The 23,560-nt window shown below is 38.0% G+C and overlaps 1 protein-coding gene and 1 long non-coding RNA gene across 4 annotated transcripts in view; one reads left to right on the top strand and one right to left on the bottom strand.

The window, feature by feature from the left end:
* The window catches only part of RNGTT (RNA guanylyltransferase and 5'-phosphatase), a 173,852-nt gene that overhangs the window by 145,390 nt on the left and 4,902 nt on the right, over positions 1 to 23,560 (top strand). For 2 of the 3 annotated variants that reach the window (XM_048298789.1, XM_048298788.1), the window contains one exon: positions 22,688 to 22,811. In XM_048298789.1, the coding sequence (XP_048154746.1) occupies positions 22,688 to 22,811 (124 nt within the window). Of the gene's footprint in view, positions 1 to 22,687; positions 22,812 to 23,560 lie in introns of those variants that run through there. The other variant, XM_048298790.1, reaches the window with a different exon arrangement.
* Positions 22,242 to 23,560, bottom strand: part of LOC125323637 — a 122,560-nt gene continuing 121,241 nt past the window's right edge. Inside the window, exon 4 of the long non-coding RNA XR_007202588.1 lies at positions 22,242 to 22,622. This is a non-coding gene — a long non-coding RNA (uncharacterized LOC125323637). The remainder of the gene's footprint in view (positions 22,623 to 23,560) is intronic.

The following is a 23,560-nucleotide window of genomic DNA, read 5'->3' as shown; positions in this document are numbered from 1 at the left end:
ACTCATTACTCCTTCAGCAATGTCAAACATCTGTGGTTGATTACTGAAATGATTTGCCACAATTTACCAAACAATCCTTTCCTGAAGAGGGAACAGGAATGAATTTATGATCTTGCTGCTCTTAAGAGCTTATTTTTTAAGGTAGGATAAGCTGCTGATTTCTCAACTGAAGCCGGCATGTTTTTCTTCCCTGGGTGATAATGACTTCTGTTACCAATTAGCGATCCCAAAGCTTGGGATACCCTTGTTTAGGGTACAGCTCTTCAGACCACTCCAAATTTAGGGGGAGAATTAGTCCAACTTTCACCACACAGTCACTTTCTGTCCAACCAGAGTTCCACAGTAGCAGTGTGGTCTGTACAGTCTTTTAGCAAAAAATGTTCAAAAGTTTTCCCTTTCTGCCTCTTGACAGCCACTAAGACTATGTTGGTGTCTTAATCATTTGGTGCTTTGCTTACTGGACTTTCATACATTATCACAGAGGTTTTTGTGTTCACTTCCGGAGCAAACAGTAGAGCAAAAGAATTTCTCATTTATCATGGTCAAGTCATAACCTGAATTTTGGTTTTGTTGCTTATCTCACCTTCTTACTGTCTTGTGCTGTTACTGTGTTTTCTGTGATGTGAAAGGCCGTAGAATATGACAGGGAAATCATGTCTTCAGCTTGAAGATGGTACAGCCCTGGAATCTCTGAAGTGAGATTTTCCTGAGAAAACAGAAATACAGATTTATCTGTAAGTGGTTCTGGTTGTTCACACTGAAGACAAGTAATTTCAAACTGAAAGAGACATCACTGGGTTGAACAGGGACCTGTCAAATTAAACACAAATAGTTGTAACCTTCTTGATTAGCTTACCAAGATAGTGTCAGAGAAGGATCGTTTCATCTTCTCATTAGCAGAGTTAACTTGAACAGTGAGGGGAATAAAAACAGGAGAAGATGATTTTTTACCTTTTAGGAAGGTAATGATAGGATAATAAATGGGTTATGCTGGACCGAAATAATTTCATTCTGAAAGGTGCAGAATGCTTTGAGATCTACAGATCTGGATCTGACTTCCACTAGGAACAAATACTTTGACAGTGTTGAGAAGGAATGTGATAATGATATGATTTGATGATTGTGAAAGAAGAAGATAAATCCAGGTAATCTGAGTCCCTACATTTCATTGAACACGGTCGCTCTAAATTAAAACACACAGAATGAGGATAAAGCTATATAATCTACCTCTTCTGAAGTTCAAACTGCATCTTTAGGGTAAAGTAATCAACATTAATTATATGTACTTATTGTTAACAGTCTTCCAAGAGAACTGGTGGGTGGCTCTTACGTTTTATAGAGTTTTGTGGGATGTTAGAGCAGGATGTCCATATCCTCTTGCTACTTGTAGAAGCTGTACTGGGCACCACTGGAATTGCTAGTATTGGGCTGTTGAGAAACTGCATAAGGAAGTCCTTCTCTTTGTTTTTGTTATTCTCTCTTTTGTGGTAGCCACCTATATGTGTGTGTCGTGCAGAAATCAACACATGGAAACAGTTTTAGCACCAAAACTTTAAAAAGTAGGGCTGATTAAGAGATAATCTTTCGAAGTAAATTTCTCAGTGTAGTGGGAATTCAGGCTTTTTTCGTAGTGTTTATTGGTACAAGATGACAATATACAGTCTTCTCATGGGAAGTCATACAATGCTGAGATAATGCCTTCTGTAGCCTGCACCTGTCCTTTTCCACTCTTTCCTTTCTTCTGCACTGATACCACATCATTCCACAGTACTGAGTCAAATTCAGCATCTTTTTTTTTATCTTCAGGATTCTCTGAGATACATGAAAAGTTATCTGGCATAGGGTTACGGACTGTGTTTGCCTTTGGCAGGAATGCTGAAAGGTTTTACGTTAAAGTTAATAATTCTCAGCAGCGAGAGGGTTTTCAGGAGGACGCTCTAGGACTCGAAGTGAACCTGATGGAACCTAGAGCGCTTAGACGTCTTGGAATCTGCTATCCCAAGCTCAAGGTGCCTTTTTTTGTGTCCTAAATAATAATCTGAACATATTCAATAACTGAATTCTGAATTCATGAGAGCAGTAACAGAATCTCTGGGAGGTTCTGCCCTACCCACACGGTTGATATCTTGTAAAGAAGGTGGGGGAGGTGCTAGGGAGAATTTATTGCACAAACTGCAAGTTAGAAAATGTAAGGTGCTAGCAAAAAATCACCAACTGCTCATTCCTAAATTACATGTTTGTTAAAGGTATCAAATTTAGCTCAGTTTGAAAAGAAAGGCACTTGTGAACCATTACTTTGAGAATTAATTAGGAAAGAAAAAAAGCATATGGCTTAATTCTTTATCCCTTAACTTCGTTACCTTTCTCTACATCTTGACATTGTTTGTTGCAGCTTTTCTCTATCATAATTGCTACTCTTAAGGGCAAGGGGTCCTGACTGCCTGTGTGTTTCTATAGACCTTGGAATATTAGAGCTCTTAGTCCTGCCTGGGAATGTTAGTCACCAATAATATAAATAAATAGTAATATATTATATATGTTCATTTATATTACAGTAAAAGCCAGCATAGAGTGGACATATTTATTCTCTGTAGACATATTAAAGGGCAAAAATAAAATACTTTAAAAAAAATCTAGCCTTAGAACTGGTGATGTAAACAGAAAGAGAATAACTACAAAATCTGCATTAGCACTGCAAAAACTGAAGCAGTGATTCTGTATGCTGTCACAATTGCTGCCCCTAAGAACAAAATGTTAATGAGCTATAATTTATACAGTGACTCTCTTCTGATGGATCAGGCTCCATTTTGGTTTTTGTCATGATTATAGCTATGAATTCAGTTTAAAAAATGGTTCTCAATGGTTCTCTGTAAAGCATGCAGTATTCCATTGAAGTCCACAGAATTACAAATATTACCTCTGCAATTTTCTCATGTTGTTGCCAAAAAGATAGAATAATTGGTCCTTGGTTTTGGACTATGATTTTTGTTGGGTTTTTGGGATTTTTTTGGGTGTGGGGGGGACAGATTTTGTTATTTCAGCTCCTAGTAGTTTTTTTTTTTGAAAATCAATCCAAGTTTGTTTATGGCAAGCATAGGGTAAACAAAGCCTTCTGGAAAGGTTAAAATAATAGCTAATTGTTTGTAGATCTTAACTTTTTGGGGTTTTTTTGTTGTTTTCTATTTACCTCTATGTTAACTGTGCAGAGAAAAAAAAGTCTTCGTGCTTTTCATGAGTATTGTCAAAATGAACAGATTGCAGTTTTTTCAAGCCTTCCTTTTCCTGGGCTTACAAATGCTTCTTAGCAATACAAAATCAGTGTGATCATGCTTCATTTCTCAAAAAGCTTAGAAAAACAAGTGCTGACAAAGGAACCTCGAGAAGTTCAGGAGGAGCAAATTCAGGGTTGTGCATCATGGGCAGAGTGAGCTGGAGTCTTGAGTGACTGCACAGCAGCTCTGCAGAGCAGCACCTGAAGGTCCCAGTGGCCATAAGTTGAGCCGAGCCAGCCATGTGCCCTGGCACTGGGAAAGGTCAACCACACCTTGGGTTGTCTTAGCCAGGGCATTGCCAGCAGGTCGAGGAAGGTCCCTGTTCTCTGCTCAAGCATTTCTGAGAGACATCTGGGGTAACTGTGCCCAGTTCTAGGCTCCCTGGGGCAGGAGAAGCCACCCCTCTGGAGTGACCCCTGTGGAGGTCATGGCGAAGGGAAGAGCATGTGGCCTGTGTGGAGAGGTTAAAGGAATTGGGTTTGTTTAGAAGAGAAGGGTAGAGAGGGGACTAATTGCAATCCTCCATCATCTAAAGTGAGGTTGCAGAAAAAAAGAGAGCCAGATGCTTCTCAGAGATGCCTGGGGAAGGACAAGCAGGAAAATTCCAGTTGGATATCAGAAAAGTTTTGCATGGAGATTGGTTTGGCACAGCAGCAGGTTTCCTGAGAACACTGTAAAAACTCTGTCTGTGGAGATTTTCAAAGTTTAACTGGAAGAGACCCTGAGCAACCTGCCTCATCTTTGAAGTTAACCAGCCTGGAGCAGGAGGCTGAACTGGGTGTTGGCTGGGTGTCCCTTTTGACCTGAATTTTTCAGGTTCTGTGACATTTTGGAGTATAAGCAGTCACCGCTGTGAAACTTAACTAGTTCATAAGGATATAAAAAATTCGTTGTGTTTATTTGGAAATTTTACAGTTGGATGTTTCTGAACCTCTGCTGTTACTGATGGAATAGAGCTTAATTTCAGTCTGTATGAACATACAGTATTCCTGTCAGTTTTTCCTTCTTATCTTTTCCGATGGCTTTGACCACAACTTGCATTATACAAGGCTGTCAGTACTTCCGTTCTTAGTAACTTGGGATTTTTCTTAAATGTTTACCTTGAAAGCGTCTGTTTTTCTCATAATACAAAAAATATTAAAAGATGCATCTTTTTTCCATGAAGAGGTAGAATTGCATTATATTCCAGAGATCCTATGGTCCTCTTTCAAAGAACATGCTGTGTTTTCTTCACTGAAATGTTTATTTAGGAGAAGAAAGATGGGTGTTTCACTTTGAAGTCATTCTGCAGCTGTTTTCCCGTAATGACACAGTATGGATTTTTTAATGGAGTATGCGGTATATGTTGAAAATAAAGCATCTCTGGCTTAATCTAAAAATTTGTGAGTCTAACTGAAGCTGAGAGAAGCTGGTGTTCTCAGGAATGTCTCTTAAACTCAAGAGGTTTATAGATTGATCAGAGTCATATAACTAATTTTAAAAGAAATATAGCAAAGAAGAAAAGAAATTGGAAGTGGCAGAAGTGGCTAGATTAGTAGCAAAGCTCAGGAGTAACAGGCTGAAAGAAGAGCAGCCTGTGAGTAGCTGTTGGATATAAACAAGCCAAGAGACTTTGTAAGTGTGTGAAATGGGGTAAAACTGTTGTGCATTAATAAGGGAAGAGGGTGTGTAACAGCATACAGCACAGGATCCCCGAGGAAACAACACTTGCATATATGCTGGGAATTCACAGTCGTGCTATCTAACATTCATACCTTCCCTTTCCCTACAGTCTTGTCTGTGGCCCCTGATCCAGCAGCAACACTGACTCTTAGGAAAAGCCTCCAAAATTAATCTCTGACACCATTAGTATTTTTTTCTTCAGTTCTTTTGGTTGGCGAACTTTTGTCATGCTACCCACAAGATTAAGCCAAAAAGCACGTTTTTATCACATTACAGATGTTTGATTTGGAGTTTCCGGTTTCCTTTCATTTGATAGATAATGAGATTTGAAACCACTAGTAGCTAATGTATATGCCATGAGACTTTAGTTTTCATTATTTTCTTTTTATTTTTGTCTTAGCATTTCTTCTTCTTGAATTCATTTGCTTTCTTACCTTACTGGTAATTTTCCAAGTATTTACTGTTGACCCCCTACAGATACCATTCTGAGAGGCACAGTCATACAGAAAACTGGATTTTCAAAGCGATAAGCAAATTGTGCTTATGGTAGCTTTCCTATGCCCATGGAGACATACTGTGATAAATGTGAGCATTAGAACATGCAGATTATGTCTCATTATAATAACACATTAATAGACCGTTTATTTTCCATTTTGAAAAGATGGCAAAACAAAAGGCTTAAGCTCTGTTTCTGAACCATAAAGTTATTGCTCACTACCAACTAGAAATTGCTGAGAAAGATCTTGGAAATGAAAGGTTTGTTTTAGCAATAGATGAGCATAGATATTGCAGATATTTCTCATCTGCTTTGCGTTGAGCCTTCATACTTGTCACAGTGGAATAACTGATCAGGTCATTGTAAAACTGCCAGATTGCTCATGCTGTAGTGCAAGTGGTGCTTTGCTATTGTCCTCGTCCTCTTTGTCACATTGTGCTTTTACAAGCTTCAGTGTTTGAGAGTGTTCTGCCACCCATACGTGGGTGATTTGGGGCTGGCACCATCTTTTGTTTTTCTTTCTTATGTTTTACAAAAATCATCTGGCAGTGAGAATGATTTGTCCATGATGATTTTAAGCTCTTGAACATGGTAATTTGTTCCTGCAGCTGTTCTTCTGTTACAACTGCATTGTCAAACCTGGTTTGGATGTGCCTCTGCACATAGAGAGTGTAATTTGTTCTGAATAATTGAGGATACCTTGATGACAACAGCTGTTTATGGGGCCAGCTCCTATGCTTGACTGAGTGGCAGCAGGGACTGTTTTTTTTCTTTGATGTAGACATCCCCGCGCTTAGTTTCCATAAATGTGATTGCATTTGCATTTTCTTTTGACTATAATATAATACTTAGACAGTATGGTAGTGTGCTCAAGTTTCTTGGAGTTTTAGTCAATTTAGGAAACTTCTTGTAGATAATTGTTTTCTCAGAGAAAGTAGTGTCCTAAATTTGTGTATCTTTATTGTTTCCTTCAGAAAATACTCATTTCATGACATGTTTGTGATCATAATTGTTCTTTATTAATCTGTTCTGATTTTTGAAATAAATTCTTCATCTTTTCTTTCTCTTTTAGAGGCTTTTGTTGGTAGTGGAGGCAAGTGAAATAAAGGCAGTAGCATGATAACAGTCAGAGAAAGAAAAAATAAAAAAATAGATTCTAAGTAAAATTATAAAAATCAGACCCTATTAGAAATTAATTCTAACTGAAACGGACAACAAATGATATTTTAGGCATTTTTTTACCATTTCTTAGTTGTTTATTGTTTTAAAGAATGAGAACATCAGCCAAGATCAGGCATGAGGGGGGAAAAGAAAGCAAATTGTTACTGTACACAGTTTATAGGCAGAGAGTATCTAAATTTATTAAGCTTTTTAGAGGTGAATTATTTTGAATCTGAACTGAACAAATGAGGTTGAACTTGATAAATGAGCTTGAACTTGTAGTACCTTTGCGAAATGCAGATGATAATGTCTTTAGAATAAATTACTCATGAATAAATCAAGATGTTGAAGTTGCAAAGGGTGAGAGATGGTATAATAGGGAAATTCTTTGACTAGGAAATTGTTTCTGAGACCTTTCTTTATAGTATATATAAAATGAATAGTGAATATAATGAATGAGAAATATTTTAAATGTCAGATACTGATAAGATTGGAGAAAAAACAGTTGATGGCAAAAATTATCGTATTGAGAGGTAGTGTGCTGGTTTAGGGCTAATAAAAGGCAAATGCAGATTAAATTTAGATAAATGAAGAAGAATAGGGTTGCAAACAATAACACAGAAAGTAGAAGAAATATCAAATGAGATAATTATGCAGGATATCAGCTTTGAAAGGAAAAGGAGTTGTAGATAATATCCTGTCTAATTAGAATACCTATAAGGAAGGTTACATGATCTAATTTCAGCCACTGTGGACCCCACAGGCTCCTTGTATAGGTGGTAGAAAACAGTTGAATCCAAGGGTGAGTCAGGGATCCTCTAAGAGAAGTGGCTGATAGTTGCCTCACTGAATCTTTCAAATTGCTTTCTAGAGGTGCCAGTCTCTCTCTGTGGATTGCATACAGAACCTAGCTCCCAAATTTTAAGTAAGTAATACAATGGTGCAAATACTCATCTTGCCTTTCTCTCTGGACTTTTCTAAGTATGAGATTAAAGGCTGGAGTAAAACCACGTTCTTCTTGTACTGCTGTTTTAACTGCAAGTGAGCATTTCCAGTATAGTATTCCCCACAGACAAGTCCTGTAGCTTAATTGTTACTTCAGCTACTGGTAATTGATTTTCAGATATCCATTTTTTCTACTATTTCTATCCTAAAATAAAAGTCTTCAAAACCAGATAAGTCCTGCAAGCTTAGGGTCTGTTAGAGCTCTGATGAGAAAGTTGGTGGCTCTTGGAGAAGGTTAGCAAATGAGGAGGAAGATGTAACTTAACTAGATTTTATGCCCATGAAAGACTGGCCTGTAGGCAAAAAGATGAGATTTCATTCTATTAAAAGTAGAAGGATGCTGATCTCCTACCCAAGGAAATGATAAATAGCACCTGTACAATTAAAAAAAAAATATAATATTTGATATCTACAAGGCAGTAATCCTAGGGGAAAATGAAGCTGTACATAGGCAGTACAGCTTACAAATCAGGTAAGAATATTTCTTTTTGAATTCTTAATTTGTTTCTCTATTTGTATAATTTACAGTAAAATATTTAAATTATTTCATCACATTTGTTTTCACAATTCTCATTGCAAGGGTCACATATACCTTTCTTTGGCAGTTTTCCAGAATGATTATAGTATTGGTAAAGTTTCACATTTGAGAGAGAAATAGATATTAAAACTTGATTGGCTAATAGTGATGCAGTATCTTGTTATGTAATAGTCAACAAAACCATTATTTATTTACTTTTTGTTTGACAATAGTAAAACCACTGTGGTTTTGTCTTTCTAGTATGAAGCGAGAATAAAAGTGAAGAACAACAGAACTCAGTGGTGCTATTATAATTCAGCAGATTGAAGTTTTCAAAATGCCACTTCTGCTTCTCTCCAAATGAAAAAAAGGTTGATTGTAGAGACAATAGCATGTTATATCTGTGGGAAAAATAGTTTAGAAATATTTGAAAAGATCAGACATGTGGCAGCATTGTTAAAACCATTGTGCAGAGACTTTTTTTTTATTGCTGAGAACTGTAGATGTTTTCATTTACTGGGAAGGGAACTGTAAATATGCACTTTTGTTTTTATGTTACTAACTTCAGTGAGTTACTGTTCAATTGGTATACAGAAAAATTTCTGCCAGTGAGTTTACAACCGAATGCTATAATGAAATGTCACTTCTTTTTAAAAAGTGTTACTTTCCCTTGGTTAGCTGAAGTACTAAATCCATTTCAGTAAATGAATCTATTGATTTTAGCTTAATGTGTTGTAATAAAAAATATTTGAGCATGTTCTCAGTGGTAGATTCATGAGATGCTGTGCTGGATTCTGTACCAGCAATGATGAGAGATTTTTGTCTGTTTTTCATGCGTGAAGTAGTTAAGTCAGCATTGTTTCAGAACAGAATTAATGACTTGGGGTCTGCTGAAAGACAGATGTCTCACTTAACCATGCAGAACTCTTCCATGGACTCTCACTGGATCAGCCAAGACCCTGACAGTGCTTTAAGTGGGAAGGAGTCAGACTAGCCAAACAGAGCTCTTGAACCTCTTGACCCAGCCCAGGGCTCGGGGCAGTCTTGCAGAGGTGGTTAATTCTGACTGTGGTACTCACTGCCCCGAGGAGCTGCCCATTGCCTGTGTGTTACTGCCGCACCACACAAGAAATAAAATGCCCCATTAGTGTCGTACATTAACCTACCCAGGTGTAATTTAACAGTGATACACACAAGTGCAACCCAGCTTCTGCTTCATTTCATTAGTGGGTCATGGTTAGCCATGCTTGATTGCATGGTGGTTGTTGCAGGAGCAGATGAACTATGTGTTGTAGCATTTCTTTTAAACCTTTATGGGGTGTAGGGAAGGGGCTGGTCTATAATAGAAGCAATGTAAAGGAATATGCAAAAGCAGGATTAGAGACAAGAATGTTTTGTTCTTTTGGAAAATAATGTGAGGTACAATTACTGCCTTTTACTACATCATTACATTCTCTTTCCACCTGTTACACCTTGGATACCATTAATTCATAGAAAGGGGTTTCAGAATAATTTAACTTCAATAGAAGGAAAGCAGAGGATGTCTCTGATGAATTTACAAGGATGTTTATAAATCAGTGAGTCAGGTTTTGGATTTACAATACTAAAGTTAATGCTAATGCAAACACTAAAGCAAACAGACCCTGAATTACTTAATTACTAGCTTGTTAATATTTCATTCAGAACTTTAAGGAAAAATCTGTACTAGCTAATTGCTAATTAGTAATTAGTGCTAGTAGTTATAGCAGGAAACTACAAACCATGGCTTTCTGTTTCAGTTCGTGAATTTCCCCACTGTGTGCACTCTTGCCTGACAAATCAACTCCCTTTTACCTTGGACTTCTCAGCTGCAGAATTAGGTACATACAACTGTTTTATCTAAAGCATGCTAATGAAATGAGTTTGACATTACAAGTTACTTATACACATTACAGGTGTATAAGAATACACTTTGACTTTATTAGACAACACATTTACAGAGTTGCCATTGCTGTTACCTCGTTGTTCTTTCCCTTTTCTTACCTATATTCTTCTAGGGAAGAGCCTTTAAGGATTTTTTTTTTCCTGGATGGAATTGTTAGTGTCACTGGCTGTCTCTGGAATGGGGTTATTATATTACTTGAAATGCTATTACATCATGTGAAAAGCAAAACAAATGTTTTTAGCTGTACTTGTTAGGGAATCAAAGCTGTTTTGGTCCTGGGCCTTAGGTAGGTAGGGGAGGACAGCAGCTCAAATGCAAGTGTAGCACTTGAGCAGAGCACTCAAATTAGGCTCAGAATTCTGGGGAATTTAAGAATTGGCCCATGCAGAGGTTTTTGCAGGGCACAGCTTTATGACAAGGGTTTTCTTGGAGATGTCACATGTTAAGAAAACTCAAGAGACTTTTCTTGGCTTTGCTTGCCTTACCTTTTGCAGACTAAGTGGGTGAAGTAATTTTGTGAAATAAGAATGAAGGCTAAATGTTGTTGCTCATTTACTTTGTTATTGATCCCTCATATAATAACAAAGTGTGTGGACAAAGCCATGAAAAGTATGCTCATATACAGTGGGCTTTCCCAGATTTCCTATCTTTCAGGGCTTTGGCAAGACCAGCTGTAAAACCATTAATTATTTCTTGTTAGCAGCACTCACCATTCAAAGTTGCAATCCCTTTTAGCTGACAGTAAAAGAAAAACTCAGATATAGTCCTTATTCATTTGTCTGGAAACACTTTGTCTGCCCAAACAGACCAAGAAGTTTATAGGTTTCTCAGACCACATCTCGCAAAATCCATTATATCTTCTGAAGCCAGTTGTGACTCTTGCAAGTCCATGAATATTGTCCATTCCTCTGCCTCATGATTACTGCAGTCTGTGTTGCCCCACCCCACATCCGTTACCGTGGTGTCCTGGGAAATCTGGCTTCCTAACTCTGCAGGCTCATTAATAACAAGGCGTGGAAAGGAAGGAGGAGCTTGCAATGAAAGGTAAAGCAGTAAGAATCCCTCTATAGCCTCATTTATTGACAAATTTGTGCCATTGATAGATTAGCCCTTGGTTACCTTTCTTTCAGCAGACTGACCTCATCATCTGGAGGCACCGTAAAACCATTTGCAGTTACTGAGCCACGATTAACTTCTCTTGTCGAGCCCCTTACATTCTGTAGCCCCACAACGATCAAGACCTGTGTGCTTGATTTTATAGGTCAGATTATACTTCACGTCTTAATTGCTTTTGAAGAAAAAGGAAAAAGCTTTCTGTGTCTTAAGCCTCAAAGCCAGTTAGGCTTTGAAGTTTAAAGGAAACCATTCAAGAAAGGGGAGGGAGTTCATGCCAGCTCAGTGCTATAAAGGCAGTTGAGAAGTGGGTTAGGGCAGTTGACTTGCACTACAGCACTTCCTTTGATCAAAGCTAATGTTTGAAAGTCTGCGTTACGTCAGCAGCTATTAATCTTTTTGTTGTGGTGTATTATCAGTAATGGGAAAAAAAGATTATTTTCTTTCTAATTGAAATCTTAGAAGGATGAAAAATCCCTAACATGACTTTTGCAGCTTTTTTCCGAATGCATCTTTGCTTTATTTTTTTGATGTCATAGCACTGCTGAGATGATTGTTGTTGTTGTTGTTGTTGTTATTGTTTTTGGCTCCTCTTGGCTTTGTGTTTTATATTATTGCAGTATTTCATCAGGGCATTTATCAGCTTCCTCATTCAAATGGTTCTAACAGTCACCTAAAACTCATTCTGTTAAAACTCATTATCTACAAAAATGAAGGCTGAATCTGCAGGGTTGTGAAGTCCAACCTCAGCAATCAAATGTAAGAATGCCCCCTCAAAATGGCAGGGTTTTAAAAATCATTGTAGTTGGACCTTTTTTGCCATGTGTTACAAAAATACAAGTTTGTGCTTTTTTATTGTCGTAGTTTAAGTCCATCCAGCAGCCAAGCCCCATACAGCCACTCATTCACTCCCCCAGCAGCAGAACCTGGGAGAGAAGCGGACAGGTAAAGGTAGAAGACTCACGAGCTGAGATAGAGACAGTTCCAAAGCAGAAGCCAGGCACACAAGCAAAGCGAGGAATGAATTCAGTGCTTCCCCCGGGCAGGCGGGTGTTCAGCCATCTCCAGGAGAGCAGGGCCCCATCATGTGGAATGGTGACTTGGGAAGACAAACACCATCACTCCAAACATCTTCCCCCTTCCTCCTTCTTTCCCCGCTTTATATGCTGAGCATGATCCCATTTGGTCTGGAATGTCCCTATGGTCAGTTGAGGTCACCTATCCCAGCTGTGTCTCCTCCCAAGCATCCCCAGCCCCCTCCCCAGCGTGGCAGCACAAAAATCAGAAAAGGCCTTGGCTCTGTGTAAGCCCTGCTCAGCAATAACAAAAACATCTCTATACCATCAACCCTGTGTTCAGCACAAATCCAAACCACAGCCCCCTACCAGCCACTGTGAAGAAAATTAATTCTACTCCAGCTAAAACCAGCACAAATACATAATACAAATACAAAACCTGAAAATGTCATTTAAAAATAAGATGTTATTCTGCTGTAAGAGACTTCTGTGATTTCAAGATCTGACATTCTTCTAAAAAAACTATTACACATACCTGTAATACCTGTAATACAGCTGCAGTGAGCAAGACTGAGCTCTCCTCTCTAGCTCAACCCTTTGGTTCTTAGGAGACTTGGCTGATGACAAACCATTCAGTCCAGTGGAATAGATGGGGATCAAAAGAATTTCTATTTCCTACAAGTCCTGTAAACCTCTCTGTGTTCTAGTGTCAGATTTATACGTAACTAGGAATTGCCTCTGACATTTATGAAGAAAAAAAAGTTACTCTTCTCCGTAAATATGTTCTAGGCAAAAACCAAAACATGTTAAATATAGGAGATTAAAAGCTGGTCTTAGTTTATCTGCACATTCTCTCTGTACAGTCTCAATGTTTTCAAGTATTAATAGGATTTCTAGATGATGAAAACATATATAAATTTATAATCTTGCTCCCTACCCCCATTTTTCTAATAATGCTTGCATAGCATGTTTAATAATTTACATATCACTTAGATACCAGTATTTGATAAAGTCAGTATGCCAAATTCAGCCTCCAATGATGTATTCCTTTGCTTGCCTACTATAGTGCAAAATACAAAGTAAAATTTTGATTATATCTTTCTTAATGTTGTTTTTCAGTAATGTTCTGAGGCAAAGAAATTTGAACCATGGGGGAAGCAGATCTGCTAAGAAACCAATTTTGGCTTTGTTAGGCAGTGAAGTAGACATATGAATATATTACATATGATTATCATAAAATTATGGCCTGGAAATGGAACAGTCATGCTGCTGCATTTTAGACAGTACATTTATAATAAGCTGTAATAAGGTAATCACTTTGAATGGATATAAGAAGAGGCACTACTTGTGATCACAAATGTATGTTCAGTTCATGCTTTTGAAGCTCAATTTAACATAGTGAACAAATTTCCGTATAGTGTTGACACAGTTGTTCTCGGTGGTGAATTTTGATTTGTGGGGAAAGAACTTTTAAGTATATCAAAGTGGTTGTTTGGGATCTAAATGGAAGAAAAGAATATGATTTTTCATGGCTGTAGTTTGAAAGCTGTGTGTTGTGAGTAAAAGTGAGTTTAAAAGACTCACTTGCAATTACTTGATACTTTGGATTCTAGTTTAAATTTCTTTTGGTGTATTCTGATATGATTTGGCGTCTTTCTGAAAGAGTATAAAAGCACCGTTTCTAAGAACATTTCAGAAGCCAGATAAGTAATAACTAGAAGTAGATTTAGGGCCCAATCCTGATAACACTAGTGTGGGCTACTTGATCTCCTGAAGCTGCTCAAAGGCATGTAACTTAGAAGGATAAGAGCTTGTAAAGCTGGATCCCACACGAATAGCCATCAGATAGTGTCTGAACTTGTAAAAGTAGTTTTTCCTTCCATAGAAGGGCTGCTGGTAAGTTCCTGATAGCCCAGCCCTGTGGAGTCTAACTCATTCCCAGTGGTGTGACAGCACCCTTGTATATAGTGTAACAAGTACAGGTAAAACAAGGTTAACTTAGACTCCTACAGTAGCAAGAGCTTGTGTACAGAGAACAGATGGAAAACAGTCATATGAGAAAGTACACTGTAAAGTCTGTGTGTGAGAAGCACAAACATTTGTCAGGAAATCCATCCTATTCAAGGTGAATTCTAGCATGTGAAAGGCAGCAAATGTCAGAAAAACTCCTCATCGTATTCTGACACAATCATTTACATTCTCTTTCATTTATTTAGAGGTGTAGGAATAGTGTTGCCAAAGTGATTAAAAAATAGTGATAGCGTTGCTTTGTCTCTGGAAGACCTGTTTGGGTTTGTACTGATAAATTATTAATGAGATCTCAGCTGCCCTGTGTCACAAGCTTTCTTAGTAGCGTGAGTGTAAGTACCTGAGGGGTAATTAAGATTGGGTTTAGAGAACCTAATGGGGGGTAAATGCTTTCCCTGTGGTGTGACCACAAACTATCTCTTTCTTCCCCATTTGCAAACTGAAAATAATAAGCCTTAAGAAGTTAATAATTTATGAATGAGTTAAGTGATGTTTTCAAACTATATTCTTTACTAGTAATGTATAACCATTTTCTCCTGGATCTTTGTGTCTCAGGCAGTGCTCCCTGTTTGGGACAGGCTCCCTTTTGCAAAAGCAGTCTGAGTGAACAAAGCACAAATAAGGGTTAAGATTGGCTTTCACAAGCTAGCTCATGGCAAGTAGAGGTGTAGTCCTCAAAATGTATCAAGCTGTGAAATATTTTCTCACAGAATCATTTCTATATTATTATTTCAGCTTTTTTTTGCCAGATTGCACTGTATGTCCTTGTTCTCTCCCCCCACCGGCCCTGTACAGTTGCTTACCTTTCTGATGGGGTGGCTTTTTCTTCAGAAACCTCCTTTGAATTCTCTGTCCTTCCCTGAAAGGATTTATTTTTGTTTATTTCTTTTTTGCATAATCTGCTGAACAGTTCTGTGGTTTGCTGTGGCATTTTACTGCTATGCTTGCATCTGTTTTTCTTTGGAATTTACACACTCTCAAGTTTCAGTACAGACTCCAAGGATTATTATTATTATTAGTAGTAGTAGTAGCACAATTATTTATGATGTGCCAAATCCAAGGTGGCTACCTTTGGCCTCTGCAGTTACCCCAGGTGCTTGCAGACAAGCATTGTTTTTACCTCTTCCTACAAATTCATGAGCTGTAGAGCAGGTGAAGGAAGCTCTGTTTGCACCAACACACATTCTCTCTGCAGTAAGGTCACACTGACAACTTGCTTTGAGAGCTCTGTTGCTGCTCTCTTACTGCCTGGGTGTTTCTGCAGTTCCCCCGAGTGTTTCTTGCTCTTTCATCAGCATGCTGAGGGTCAGAATTATATGAGCTGCTTTTTCAGTAAGACTTTATTTAAGAACTCGTCACAGCAGAGCTATGCCAAGTTCACAAATCCTCAGCACAGAATTCTTCCGTTTCTCAGTTTTTGCAGGAGATGAACAGATTTTTTTCTTTAATCCAGACGCCTGTGATGATAAGAGCGCCCAGGCAAGGGAAATTGATCTAGGAGGACAATCACTTATTACTATGTTTCATTTAACTGTTCGAGATGTGTATGGACACCCAAATCTCTGCTTCCCATTCTTGAAGATGATTAAAATAAAGTAGGATTTTTTAAAGCTTTAGAGTTCCCTCAGGAGTTAGGTGGAGATGGCGATGTCTAGCAGGAAGGTTAGCTGCTCTTTGACTAATGTAGATGCCTGAGTTATAATGCCCAAAAGTGTTAAAGAGTTTATTGGTTTGCCATGGCAAATGGCTTTACCATTGAGTAAAACGAGAAATATAAAAGTATTAAAAAAAGGTCTAGAAGATTGGTCATTGAGCAAAACATTGGTGCAAACATATGTATATTTCTACATCTTGGCCTAAGCAGTTGCCAGTTATCTTCTTTGCTGTAGATACCAGTGTGTTCCTCTGAGAGTCAAAAATGAAGCTCAGGAGAACATTGGTTTCTTACAGATAGTTCAAATGGTGTGGCAAGGTCAGGTGTACAGGAGACCTTCCAGGATACATTAAGAAACCTATTTCCAGCTGGCACTGAAAGTCATTAAACTTTTAATATCGCTGATAAGAGGAAGGCTTTTTATTTCTGATGTTTCCATCTGTCAGTTGTCAGGAAAACCCCAGGACTCCAACCCATTATATGTATCAGAAAACAGTATCTATATTTTAAATTACTACGTGTAAGAATGAGAGATTCTTTGTGAAAATATTATATGTTAAAAAGGAAGACTAAATCATGAACCTAGAGTGCTAGACACTGGAAGTCAAAAACAAACAGAAAAATCCACAATTTTAAAAAGCCTCATTCTTGTAATTTGGGAACATAATTTTTCTTTTTTGCTTTTCCTGTGATTCTGCAGTGCCTGGTGTTAACATTGTGGTTTAATTAGGCATGAACAAGACTGCTAAAATTTTATATTTCTTAATATTCCTTTTCAGGAATGACATCTCAAAATTGGAACATTTCCATTTCTTATGTACATGAGAATTAGCATAGTTGCACTTAGAAGGCTTTATTAATGTTAAATAACCATTGCAACTGTATTGTGTTTACCCAAGCTGATAACCATTTGTTGGGTAATATATTCCTTAAAAAGGAAACACAATCAGTGTGTTTAGTTTAGCAAGAAATCCATGGTTTGATAAAATAATCTCTTGATTAGAAATAGATATTAAGCTGCATTACAAAATCTGTTTGGGCTTGAGCAAAAAATGCAAAGCAGATTAACTGATCAACTTTTTCCAGCACGCAGTATTCACGTGGTTCAGTGTACTCAATTTATGTGCACAGGCATTTAATAGCCGTCTTCTGAATTTTTTATCCTTTGAGAAGTTTGGCTGTGAAAATCATGAGATATTTTGTGTGAATGGGGAAAATAGTTCTTTAAAAGTATCTGAACAAATGGTCCTAGAATTAGGAAGAAGCACTGAATGAACAACTTGGGATCTGCGTTAGGTGCTGGACTGTGCCCCATAAGTGCTGAGGGCTCTAATAACTGCATGGCTATTGACTGTCTCAGACGTTCTTACTCAAATCATTAGAATTTCTTATATTCATGACCTCATCAGCAATCACGTGTAAGAGTGCTTTCCCTGGATCCCTGTTTCTCACACCTCGTTTCCTCTCACTTGCCTTGGTTTGACATGAACATCCTTGGATTTGTCACCTTTAAGTATTTGGTCTTTGAAAAGATCTTGCTTTGAGTTTGTCTTATCTTTATATCTTCAGAAGCTGTTTTATTTTGTTACTTCTGCTTCTTTATTTTTTCTGTCTTCATCCTATTCCTTCAGGAAGTCTTGATTCCTTTGTTTCCTCAAATTCCATGTAATTCTTCTTTTTGTTCCCTGACTGTTGTCACTGCATCTCCCTGATCTTCAGATGTTGCCCTACTGCTGTGGAGTCATAGTACCAGTGGGCAGCTTAATTCTCCCTGTTGTCTTGGACATTCCACACCACTGGAGAAGTTTGGAAATAAAGTCTATAGTACTTTGCAGTTGTGGGCAGTCACAGCATTGGAGACTAATGCAGAAATAGGAATCTGAGATGTGGTGTTTTGCTGTAGAGGTTTTATTTCCTAGACTGTTACTTGTGGCTGAATATATCCCAATACCCTCAGGAAAAGGAGCTCGCAAATGCCATAGACAGTTCTTAAAAAAATGTGGTTTATTTTTGCAGGGTGACCTCCTAAGGGAGGTGTAGGACTCCAGTTCTCCTGCAGTAGGAGACTGGTAAGCAACCAAAAGGTTTCTCCTTCATGACCACACAGCTGATCATTTATTTTGGGATGTGCCTCTTCCGCTTGTTTATTTGCTTTGGCTGTGAGAATGTATCCTAATGGAGAAAATGTAGTTATGATATCAGTAAGAGGAAGAATCACTTTCTGGGCCTTATGTAGCAGCTCTAAACTTTTCTCCCCTTCAGGCATTGGAATTTACATTTAAAAAAAGAAAACAAACAGTTTGTGTACTTGAGCCTATCAAAAAGAAATGCCTTCATTGCACTTGCTAGCTATGAAAAGAAAAGGCAGATTCTTCTTAAAAGAAAATAGAAACCCATTGCATTTAGAATCCATCTTGCCTCTATGTTATGGTTCCTTTTATTTTTTAATTCTGTATTTGGAAATAAAGATGTTTTTAATTTTTTAAGATTTCAACTGCTCATTTTTTTTCTCATGGAAGTTAGTATTTTCTGCATCTACTATTACGATCTTTTCTTCTGGGACCTTAAAAATTGGCTGATGACTAGGGATGTGGAATAAGAATAGAAATAGGTGGATTGAAGAATGTTTTTCTATTTATAAATGTTTGGTAATAGAGGGGAAAGTGCAGCAAGAAGGCATTTAAAGAGAGAAAGAATTTGAAATTGAATGTTTTAAGCTTTCGCTTGCAGACATCACTTTCTTTAAAGGGGGTTATTTACTAAACTGAAGTAATTTCAATTGCTGTGAAAAAAAGCATGCATATGGAAATATAAGGCTTCTGTCTGCCAAGTCTCCATTTATCTAGAAGCTTATCTCCTTTTTTCTTTCGAAAGAACTTGAAAATGGGGAAAGTAGGTGCATTTGTAAAGTTTAAGCTTGTCCATTGTAGACATGCTGTCTGAAATACTAACTTAACTACCTTAAAATCTGAATTTGCATTGTTATTGCCTCTTATGTAGAGTAGGAGCTTGCCCAGGAATTTCATTCTCCTTCAGGGTTAAGGGTGATGAGACTGATGTTTGAGTAGAAAGATGGACCACTGTGACAGTCAGATGCACTGTGGAGAGACAGAGAAAAGCATTGGCAGCTGGTAGTTGGCAGAGATAGTGAAGGCATCTTCATGGGACTAGACTACATTCGATTTAAATGATTTCTTCTCTTTTTCAGATAGATATATTAGGGGTTTTTTTTCACAATTTACTCTAAATTAACATAAACTGTGGCTGCATGTTAGTTGTCTCAAAATGACTCCATTTTTCAGCCAGGCAAGAAAATTTGGAATGGGTTAGGTATTTTATCTTTTTTTTAAATATATTTTTAATTCTTTCAGAACACAGGGGATAGAAAGAGCCTGGAAAATGAGAGATTTCCTAAGCCTTAACTGTCTTCATTCTTAGAAAAAGAAATAAGCTTACCCCACTGAAGTTCTTCCCAATGAATGGCCCAGATGATGACAGCAGGGGGAAGACTTTCTCAGCAGGGAGGGGAAGATATAATCATGAAATCTGACATTCTTAAGCAATGGTCTTGTATTACATCAGTCTGATTTGATAGTGAACTATTGCTGAAACGGGGATGCAGCTCAAGCCAATTTTTTTCCAATCACACCTTGCAGACTAGCAGTAATGTAGTGAATCAGCTTCCAAAAGGATGCTCCTCTGTGTTTTTGGAAATTATTTCTGTTGGGCAAGTAGGCTGGTTCCTGATAATTAGATCAAGTACGGGCAGGAACACTGAATATTGCTGCTGGTGAACAATTTCCTTCCTCTTGAAAAGGAAGAGGTGTACAGGTTGGTGTTTGTCCTTGCCCAGGACACCGTTGTTGCCCAGACCAGTGCTACTGTTCTGATGCACACCACCTCTGACAGCCCCGTGTCCAAGGCTTGATCCTTTGGGATTCTAATTCTGACTGGCTATCCGAAAATAGGCTAAGGAATAAATGTTTAATTAAGTCAGGCTCCACGGAGTTCTTAGTGTGGTGGGAGTTTCCGTCTTGAAATTGCTGAATGCTGGTTCAAGGCGCTTTATCAACAGTGTGGCAGAAGCACTGGCACTGTACCAGCACTGAGGATAAGCATTTTGGCTGAGAACTGCCATCATTCCTAATTCATCTTCTGTGAAGCACTAGAAGCTAGCAGAAGTACCTCTCAGGAAGAGAAGTGATGATGCATTATTTGAATACTGCTATGGACTGTGATATTTAAAGGGGAGAAGTAGGGATGAAGTCCACACTGCAAAGGGAGAATCGAGAAGGCACTGTGCTGAGGAGCTCAGAATTAATTCCTAGAGGAACGGAGTTTCTCGACAGTTACATTTGATGGTTTCCCTGTCCCACTTCGAATCTGAAACACCAGAAGTAGCATGTGCATTATAGGTAGATGTAAGGTGTGAATTACAGATACAAGAATCACCATGGCCTTGTTCAATCTTTTGTATAAAAAATACCCATTTAGAAGTCTACTACGATGCAATAATGGAAGAGTGTTTTTAATACTGTGTGTTTTGCTCAGAGTACTTGTAGTTTTCATCAAATGCCCAGCAGTTCCTAAAAGGTTCTTTTATATTAGAATAAGTACCTTTGTAAGACTAAGGTCTCTTAACAAGGTACAGGGAAGAGTAGGTGCTATATTTCTTCCTTTGTAAAGTAATTACTACAACTTGCAAATGTTAAAGGCTGTGATCACCAGTTTTCTAATGGGAAAATTCATTTAAGTCAGTGCTTTGGCAGGTGTTCATATTTTGGGGGAAAGATCCATGTTCCAGATTGCTAATGAATGGCCAAGCAAGTCTCTCGATAGTTAATAATATTGCTTAATTGCCACAGTCAGATAAAGCTGCCATCCAATTTATTGCTATTCTGAGCATCTGAACACTAGAAGAGTGATAAGCCATGAGAAAACCTTATGAGGTGGGTGGTTAGTTGAAGTCATTGCCTGCAATTTTATACATTTCTTTCTCTGTCAGGTGATCTTTCTAACATTTCCCTGCTTTGGCATAAAATCAGACATGTGGCCATACCCCCTGCTGCCCCCACTTCCACTAGGCAGCTGTTTTCAAAATAATATACCTTCCCCATAAGGCACTGCACAGCCAGGAGTTTCTTCCTGGGTTTATGTATCCATAGTAGGTTGGAAAAGGATGTTGTGTTTTCCTGCACACACCTAATGAAACATAATATAAAATCCATAAACATGAGTCAGTCAAACCTCTGGACTGTATGTAGCTTTTCAGTGCGGATGGAAGAAGTGCACTGCTGTGCAGAGCATTCTGCAAAGGGAAAAATTGCTGATCTGAGCAATCTGATTATCAACAGAAGACACAAACTTCACTTAAGGAGTAAATGATTTGAGGAAAAAAACTCTTTTCAGGTGCTGGAATGGATAAAGAATAGTATGTGACACAAAAACCCGACTCAAACTCTGTCAGTCCTGCAGCAGGACAGGATGCAATTGTAAGCGAGTTTAATAAAATTTTCTTAGAGTTCCATGTTCACTTGACAGGTAAAATCCCAAGGCTCCCTGTCCAGGAGTGAACACAATTATTCAGGGTAAATACCAAGAATGTTAGGATTCTGCTTATCAAAACCTGTACCACACAGTATAGAAGGACTTGATCCATGCTCAGGACAGTTTCCTTAATTAATTGTCTTTACCTGGGAATTAAGGGAAAAGGGGTTCATGGGTTTTTCCACTGTATGTGCTATTAAACTCTCTGGAGACAGCTATGGCCTTTTTCGAATCTGCATCTCTCTGACAGTAGTAAATTCCCGTGTCACTGCTCAAGAGCAAGTAGACAACAGAGGTGAGAAATTATGCTAATGAATTGCAATAACCACCTCCTTTTTATGAGAGTGCTTATGCACAAGATCCTGAATCTAAAGTGTTACATTACCTTGTACAGCTTTTTATTGGTAAACTATAGCAACTAAATGCAGCTAGCAGTTAAATACAGCTTTATACTGCTGAAGAGGGCCTTTGGAACAAAGTGAAGTATCTGGGTAAAATTGTTAAAGTGTTAGATAGGGTTCTCAGGTTACCATGGTTACTTGCAAATTTTGCATTGTATCATAGATTAGGATGCATAGGATGAAGTAGCCAAAACAACTACGAAGTCCAATGCATATAAACTACATTTCCAAGCCACACAGAGTTGCCAAATAGAAAGACAGATAGCTCAGGATATTGGCTGCCGACAAATCTGTGAATCAATGAAGAGAGGCCTGAAGGAGATTTAGAATATATGCCATTTGAAAGCCCACGTTATTTTGAAGTTACAATCTTAATTTTTAAAGACAAATGAAGAAAAAAAAAAAAAGAAGAAAAGAAAAAACTTCAGTCATGTAAAGAGTGGAATGATTTTTTTGTACACTTTTTCCAGTACTGAAATCTGACATTTTGCTTTGAGACCTTCAACAAAGAAGGTTGATGCAACATGGCTAACACATTTCATGCACTTAGGCTGGCAATAGCACTTAAACTGGAAGCAGTTTATTCCCATGGAAACCTATTTGCATTTGGGCCAGAAGTGACTTTTTTCCCCCCTCTGTTAGCACTGCTGATGTTTTAGCGTAAAATAATTGCTGAATATTGACAGCAAATTTGAAAAGTATTTTTAAAACGTTGAGTAGTTGATGGTATGTAAAATGGAGATGTATTATGTGCAATTTTTCTGTGTAGGATGGAGGCATGTTGCTGAAAAATGCAGGGCAGCTTTTGATCTTCTATTATTTATGCCTAAAAGAAAGAAAAAATTGTGAATTACAATCTGTTTATCCTAAACAATTTTTTTTTTTATACAGGTGACAAAAGAACTCAAACAGTATGACAACAAAATTATAGAGTGCAAGTTTGAGAACAACAGCTGGGTCTTCATGAGACAGAGGATAGACAAAAGCTTTCCAAATGCCTACAGCACTGCCATGGGTGAGTGGAACAATTTGCTTTAAAAGTTTCTCAGGCTAAAATTTTAATGTTTTACCTCTGTTCTGTTTTAAGGAGGAAAGGCACTCTGTGTTCTCATTTCTAGTCTGAGTCCTGACTTCCCTAACTTATTGTAGTAATGCCTCATCTTGCAAATGCTTATGTCATCACTAGTTTTGAGACAGCACAAATCCTCTGGCTGCAGGATTATTTGATGAAGTCAGTCAAACCAATACTCTGACGCAGAATTTAACAGGTAATGCAGAAGCAAGTGCCTAAGTCTTTGTAGAACTGCAAACACTTGTGCAAAGATGACTTTAAATGGCAGGGCATGCCTTTCAAGTCAGAGCCAAGAAAGTTTTTATTACAATAGCATCGCTTCAGCTGACATCAGTGCCCAGTGTTATGTTGGCTTGCTTGGTTGTAATGCAAACTGGCACATTATGAGTGGAATTGGTTGAACAAAAAATCCATTACAAATGCCAGAACCATGATTTGGCAGATGGGCTAGAAAATTACTAGGAGAAAAATGTCATCTTAGGTTTCAACAATAGTTAAACAAACAGTGAAGCGGGAAACAATTGAAAGGTGGGGTATAGCCGTGCAGAGTTGGGAGATTTTCATGTTCCTCTACCAAAAAATATTTTGCCAAATATTGTAAATTAAATGGTGATATTTACTTTCAGGTGTAGTGTAAGAGTTTGAGTAGAAGTGTGTGCAAGGCTGAATGGCAATAAACATATTGATACTGA

Source organism: Corvus hawaiiensis, chromosome 3 (genome assembly GCF_020740725.1).
Source record: "Corvus hawaiiensis isolate bCorHaw1 chromosome 3, bCorHaw1.pri.cur, whole genome shotgun sequence".
Taxonomy (NCBI): domain Eukaryota; kingdom Metazoa; phylum Chordata; class Aves; order Passeriformes; family Corvidae; genus Corvus; species Corvus hawaiiensis.
The sequence above is the reverse complement of the archived record's forward strand: the minus strand, read 5'-3'. Positions and strand labels throughout refer to the sequence as shown.